Raw genomic sequence first — 7,500 nt, 5'->3', positions numbered from 1 at the left:
CTGTAGGGGACAGTCTGTAGAGGACAGTCTGTAGGGGACAGTCTGTAGGGGACAGTCTGTAGAGGGACAGTCTGTAGGGGTTAATATAATAATATTAATAATAGTAATAATAATAGTAATAAATATTATTTTGTTCGTATTGTTTCTTTGAGGATTTTGTATCTTTTTGATTGTTTTGATGAAGCCAAATAGACAGAATTCATCTTTTCTTCTTCTTCTTCTTCTTCTTCTTCTTCTTCTTCTTCTTCTTCTTCTTCCTCTCCAGACGCTCCGTACCTGAGGATCTACCTGCAGCGAGCTAAAGCTAAAGCTAACACCAAGCCCACAGAGATCAATGAGGACCTGGTGGCTAACGTTAGCAGGATGCTAACGAAGGAGCAAGCAGAGCTAGATGCTAACATTAGCAGCAGTTTGTTGGCAGTGAATGGGGAGAAAACCGCTAACGTTAGCGGCAATGGATCGGACGTTAGTGGGGACGTTAGCGGGGACATTAGCAGGAATGTTAGCGGCAGCACCATAGTGGAGGTGTACGAAGGTAAAGATGTGATGCTAACCTTTGTGATCGAGGCCTATCCTCCAATCAGGAGCCAGCGCTGGACCACAACAACACACAACAACGGCACGGTGTACCAGGAGAGCTACACTGCCAACGGCTACAGGTTAGCATAGTAACAGCTACAGTTAGCAGAACACCGGCTACAGGTTAGCATACCAACATATACAGTTAGAATACTATCAACTACAGGTTAGCATTGTGAAAGCTATAGTTAGCATACCAACGGCAACAGTTAGCATTCCAATAGCTACAGGTTAGCATAGTAACAGCTACAGTTAGCACATCAAGGTGGTACTGTCTCTTTAAGAAGATAATGTCTCTTTAAGGTGTTACTGTCTCTTTAAGGTTTACTGTCTCTTTAAGAAGGTGTTCCTGTCTCTTTAAGGAGTACCTGTCTCTTTAAGGAGTCACTGTCTCTTTAAGAAGGTGTTACTGTCTCTTTAAGAAGGTGTTTTCACGTTGCAGGTCTGAGGCCAGCTTGCTGCTGCCCCGCGTGCGTCAGGACGATCGCGGTCGATACTCGTTCCACTTCGGGAACGCGTTCTTTAACGGATCGCAGAACATCGACCTCCGAGTTTATCGTAAGAACGTTTCAACGGAAAGATGAAATGTTGCCTTCAGGTTCTCTAAGAGTAGGAAATATGAAAGATGAAATGTTGCCTTCAGGTTCTCTAAGAGTAGGAAATATGAAATATGAAATGTTGCCTTCAGGTTCAATGAGAAAAGGAAATATTAAAAATGAAATGTTGCCTTCAGGTTCAATGAGAAAAGGAAATATTAAAAATGAAATGTTGCCTTCAGGTTCAATGAGAAAAGGAAATATGAAAGATGAAATGTTGCCTTCAGGTTCTCCGAGCGTTGACATCAGTCTGGAAAACAACACTCTGACCTGCAGCAGCTCTGGTTATCCATCCCCCAAAATCCTCTGGGGCACCTGCCCCGGCGTCCATGACACGTATGTATCGGACTTTCTTTCAGAAGTTCAGATCTCAATAATAATAATAATAATAATAATAATAATAATAATAATAATAACAATAACAACAATAATAATCCCTACAAAAACAATAGGTTGCTGGCCCTGTAGTGCTCGGGCCCTAACGATAATATGGTAAACAGACAGTTAATTCCTCTGCAGGTGTGGAGACCTCTCCACCAATCAGGAGGCTCCGGCTTCTGTGACATCACAGCTGGAGGCGGAGCAGGAAGTGAGGAACCAGCTGATGCTGCCTGCGTCCCCTGATGATGTCACTGCGGAGTGTGTGGCTGAGAACCGAGTGGGAGTGTCTCGCCGCGTCTTCGTCCTCCGTAAGTCTCTGAGCTCCTGATGTGCCTGAACGCCTCGCTGTGTAGATGTGTGACCACCCTGTGTTGTGTTCAGGGTCTGCAGGAACTCCGGCAACGTTGTTAACTCCGGCTCTGATTGGAGCTCTGAGTGCTGGGTCCGCCCTCCTCCTGCTCCTATTGGTCGTCTTCTACAAGTGGAGAATGGTGATCTATAAATATTATAGTCATTATAATATGTTAATAATATATTAATAATGTATTAACATTATATTATAATATTTATATTATAATTTAACACTCAATTGTAATATATTTATAATATTATTATATCATATATTCCTCCTCCTCCCAGAGACCCAGGTACGAGATCCGGTGGAAGATCATCGAGACCAGCGAGGGGAACCAGTACACCTTCCTGGACCCGACCCAGCTCCCCTACAACCAGCGCTGGGAGTTCCCCCGAGACCAGCTCCGCCTCGGTACCTCAGAACTGATCCCACCTAGACCTGATCCACCTTAGTACAGGACCAGATTCACAACCTCCTCCTCAGCACCAGACCTGATCCTACCTAGACCTGATCCACCTTAGTACAGGACCAGAACCACAACCTATACTATACTAACTATAGTAGTATTATACTAACTATAGTAGTATTATAGTAACTATAGTAGTATTATAGTAACTATAGGAGTATTATACTAACTATAGTAGTATTATACTAACTATAGTAGTATTATACTAACTATAGTAGTATTATACTAACTATAGTAGTATTATAGTAACTATAGTAGTATTATACTAACTATAGTAGTATTATACTAACTATAGTAGTATTATAGTAACTATAGTAGTATTATACTAACTATAGTAGTATTATAGTAACTATAGTGGTGTTATACTAACTATAGTAGTATTATTGTAACTATAGTAGTATTATAGTAACTATAGGAGTATTATACTAACTATAGTAGTATTATAGTAACTATAGTGGTGTTATACTAACTATAGTAGTATTATAGTAACTATAGTAGTATTATAGTAACTATAGTAGTATTATACTAACTATAGTAGTATTATAGTAACTATAGTAGTATTATACTAACTATAGTAGTATTATAGTAACTATAGTGGTGTTATACTAACTATAGTAGTATTATTGTAACTATAGTAGTATTATAGTAACTATAGGAGTATTATACTAACTATAGTAGTATTATAGTAACTATAGTGGTGTTATACTAACTATAGTAGTATTATACTAACTATAGTAGTATTATAGTAACTATAGTAGTATTATAGTAGTATTGTATATTATGCCTGAGCGTGCTGAGCCCTTCTCTCTGCCTGCCAGGCGCCGTGCTGGGCTCGGGGGCCTTTGGGAAGGTGGTGGAGGCGACGGCCTACGGTCTGGGGTCCCACGACGCCACGCGCGTCGCCGTCAAGATGCTCAAACGTAACACGGAACACTCAGTGGGACACGCAGTGTTAAATATTCATGCTATCATGTCTCTTCATGCGTACCTGTACCTGCCTGGCGTGCTATCATGTCTCTTTATACGTACCTGTACCTGCCTGGCGTGATGTCATGTCTCTTTAAACGTACCTGTACCTGCCTGGCGTGATGTCATGTCTCTTTAAACGTACCTGTCCCTGCCTGGCGTGCTATCATGTCTCTTTAAACGTACCTGTCCCTGCCTGGCGTGCTATCATGTCTCTTTAAACGTACCTGTACCTGCCTGGCGTGCTATCATGTCTCTTCATGCGTACCTGTACCTGCCTGGCGTGATGTCATGTCTCTTTAAGCGTACCTGTCCCTGCCTGGCGTGCTATCATGTCTCTTTAAGCGTACCTGTACCTGCCTGGCGTGATGTCATGTCTCTTTAAACGTACCTGTCCCTGCCTGGCGTGCTATCATGTCTCTTTAAACGTACCTGTCCCTGCCTGGCGTGCTATCATGTCTCTTTAAACGTACCTGTCCCTGCCTGGCGTGCTATCATGTCTCTTTAAACGTACCTGTACCTGCCTGGCGTGCTATCATGTCTCTTTATACGTACCTGTACCTGCCTGGCGTGATGTCATGTCTCTTTAAACGTACCTGTCCCTGCCTGGCGTGCTATCATGTCTCTTTAAGCGTACCTGTACCTGCCTGGCGTGCTATCATGTCTCTTTAAACGTACCTGTACCTGCCTGGCGTGCTATCATGTCTCTTCATGCGTACCTGTACCTGCCTGGCGTGCTATCATGTCTCTTCATGCGTACCTGTACCTGCCTGGCGTGATGTCATGTCTCTTTAAGCGTACCTGTCCCTGCCTGGCGTGCTATCATGTCTCTTTAAGCGTACCTGTACCTGCCTGGCGTGATGTCATGTCTCTTTAAACGTACCTGTCCCTGCCTGGCGTGCTATCATGTCTCTTTAAACGTACCTGTCCCTGCCTGGCGTGATGTCATGTCTCTTTAAACGTACCTGTACCTGCCTGGCGTGATGTCATGTCTCTTTAAACGTACCTGTCCCTGCCTGGCGTGCTATCATGTCTCTTTAAGCGTACCTGTACCTGCCTGGCGTGCTATCATGTCTCTTTAAACGTACCTGTACCTGCCTGGCGTGCTATCATGTCTCTTTAAACGTACCTGTCCCTGCCTGGCGTGCTATCATGTCTCTTCATGCGTACCTGTACCTGCCTGGCGTGCTATCATGTCTCTTCATGCGTACCTGTACCTGCCTGGCGTGATGTCATGTCTCTTTAAACGTACCTGTACCTACCTGGCGTGCTATCATGTCTCTTTATACGTACCTGTACCTGCCTGGCGTGATGTCATGTCTCTTTATGCGTACCTGTCCCTGCCTGGCGTGATGTCATGTCTCTTTATGCGTACCTGTCCCTGCCTGGCGTGCTATCATGTCTCTTTAAACGTACCTGTCCCTGCCTGGCGTGCTATCATGTCTCTTTAAGTGTACCTGTCCCTGCCTGGCGTGCAATCATGTCTCTTCCTGCGTACCTGTCCCTGCCTGGCGTGCTATCATGTCTCTTTAAGCGTACCTGTACCTGCCTGGCGTGCTATCATGTCTCTTTAAACGTACCTGTCCCTGCCTGGCGTGCTATCATGTCTCTTCATGCGTACCTGTCCCTGCCTGGCGTGCTATCATGTCTCTTTAAGCGTACCTGTCCCTGCCTGGCGTGCTATCATGTCTCTTAAACGTATCTGTACCTGCCTGGCGTGATGTCATGTCTCTTTATACGTACCTGTACCTGCCTGGCGTGCTATCATGTCTCTTTATACGTACCTGTCCCTGCCTGGCGTGCTATCATGTCTCTTCATGCGTACCTGTCCCTGCCTGGCGTGCTATCATGTCTCTTTAAACGTACCTGTACCTGCCTGGCGTGATGTCATGTCTCTTCATGCGTACCTGTCCCTGCCTGGCGTGCTATCATGTCTCTTCATGCGTACCTGTCCCTGCCTGGCGTGCTATCATGTCTCTTCATGCGTACCTGTCCCTGCCTGGCGTGCTATCATGTCTCTTCATGCGTACCTGTACCTGCCTGGCGTGATGTCATGTCTCTTCATGCGTACCTGTACCTGCCTGGCGTGATGTCATGTCTCTTTATACGTACCTGTACCTGCCTGGCGTGATGTCATGTCTCTTCATGCGTACCTGTCCCTGCCTGGCGTGCTATCATGTCTCTTTAAACGTACCTGTCCCTGCCTGGCGTGATGTCATGTCTCTTTAAACGTACCTGTACCTGCCTGGCGTGATGTCATGTCTCTTCATGCGTACCTGTACCTGCCTGGCGTGATGTCATGTCTCTTCATGCGTACCTGTCCCTGCCTGGCGTGCTATCATGTCTCTTTATACGTACCTGTACCTGCCTGGCGTGATGTCATGTCTCTTCATGCGTACCTGTCCCTGCCTGGCGTGATGACCTGTCTCTTTAAACGTACCTGTCCCTGCCTGGCGTGATGTCATGTCTCTTTAAGCGTACCTGTCCCTGCCTGGCGTGATGTCATGTCTCTTTAAACGTACCTGTCCCTGCCTGGCGTGATGACCTGTCTCTTTAAGCGTACCTGTCCCTGCCTGGCGTGATGTCATGTCTCTTTAAACGTACCTGTCCCTGCCTGGCGTGATGTCATGTCTCTTTAAGCGTACCTGTACCTGCGTCCCGTGTGTTTCAGCGAGCGCTCACTCGGAGGAACGCGAGGCTCTGATGTCCGAGCTGAAGATCCTCGGCCATCTTGGTTACCATGACAACATCGTCAACCTGCTGGGCGCCTGCACTCGAGGAGGTGACGCCGGTTTAGTTATTGTCCAAAATGAGTTGTAACACCACAACGACTGTAAATGACCCCCCCCCCCCCCCCCCCCTCAGGCCCATGCTGATGATCACGGAGTACTGTAGCCATGGCGACCTGCTCAACTTCCTGCGGGCACACGCTCAGGACTTCATGGCGTCCATGTTGAGCGTGAGCGGGGAGAAGGGAGAAGGTCTCTATAAGAACAGCCGGCTGCGGAGGTCTGGAGACAAAGCTCCTCATAATCACTGGAAATATTATATAATAATCAATATTATAATATTATTATTATACTATATTATATAGTATAATATATCACTGTATAATATGTATGTATATATGTATAATGGTCACTGATAATACATACATGTATACAGTATACATATATACAGAATACATATATATGTGTAATGTATATATGTATGTGTTATTATATATTATGTACTGTATATATGTATGTGTTATTATATATTATGTACTGTATATATGTATGTGTTATTATATATTATGTACTGTATATGTTTATGTATGAATGATGTCATCGTGTTGCAGTGACAGCGGGATCTCGTGCTGTTCAGACTACCAGGAGATGATGCCGGCTCTGAGTCCAGGAACAACACACCTGGGTAATAACCTGATCACCTGAATTAACCTGAACACACCTGAACTCACCTGAACTAACCTGAACACACCTGAACTAACCTGAACACACCTGAACTAACCTGAACTCACCTGAACTCACCTGAACTAACCTGAACACACCTGAACTAACCTGAACTAACCTGAAAACACCTGAACTAACCTGAACACACCTGAACACACCTGAACACACCTGAACTAACCTGAACACACCTGAACTAACCTGAACACACCTGAACACACCTGAACACACCTGAACTAACCTGAACACACCTGGGTAATAACCTGATCACCTGAATTAACCTGAACACACCTGAACTAACCTGAAAACACCTGAACACACCTGAACTAACCTGAACACACCTGAACACACCTGAACTAACCTGAAAACACCTGAACTAACCTGAACACACCTGAACACACCTGAACACACCTGAACTAACCTGAACACACCTGAACTAACCTGAAAACACCTGAACTAACCTGAACACACCTGAACACACCTGAACTCACCTGAACTCACCTGAACTCACCCAAACACACCTGAACACACCTAAACTAACCTGAACACACCTGAACTCACCTGAACTCACCTGAACTCACCTGAACACACCTGAACACACCTGAACTAACCTGAACTCACCTGAACTCACCTGAACTCACCTGTAGTCTGTGACATCAACCCTGTCTTACCTTCCTGTACCTGTCTGTCTCTCAGGTGTGCAGACGG

The 7,500-nt window shown here is 45.3% G+C and overlaps 1 protein-coding gene across 1 annotated transcript in view; it reads left to right on the top strand.

Annotated features, from left to right (window-relative positions):
* Positions 1-7,500, top strand: part of LOC116678414 (macrophage colony-stimulating factor 1 receptor 2-like) — a gene marked incomplete at its 5' end in the record, with an annotated part of 31,740 nt that overhangs the window by 3,195 nt on the left and 21,045 nt on the right. The window contains 11 exon segments of the mRNA XM_032508335.1: positions 266-659; positions 1,022-1,137; positions 1,403-1,511; positions 1,695-1,864; positions 1,938-2,047; positions 2,196-2,322; positions 3,196-3,297; positions 6,015-6,125; positions 6,208-6,352; positions 6,684-6,757; positions 7,489-7,500. The exon segment at positions 7,489-7,500 is cut by the window's right edge and continues 77 nt beyond it. Of these exon segments, the coding sequence (XP_032364226.1) occupies positions 266-659; positions 1,022-1,137; positions 1,403-1,511; positions 1,695-1,864; positions 1,938-2,047; positions 2,196-2,322; positions 3,196-3,297; positions 6,015-6,125; positions 6,208-6,352; positions 6,684-6,757; positions 7,489-7,500 (1,470 nt within the window).

Source organism: Etheostoma spectabile, unplaced genomic scaffold (genome assembly GCF_008692095.1).
Source record: "Etheostoma spectabile isolate EspeVRDwgs_2016 unplaced genomic scaffold, UIUC_Espe_1.0 scaffold00007325, whole genome shotgun sequence".
NCBI classification, from domain to species: Eukaryota; Metazoa; Chordata; class Actinopteri; order Perciformes; family Percidae; genus Etheostoma; species Etheostoma spectabile.
The sequence above is the reverse complement of the archived record's forward strand: the minus strand, read 5'-3'. Positions and strand labels throughout refer to the sequence as shown.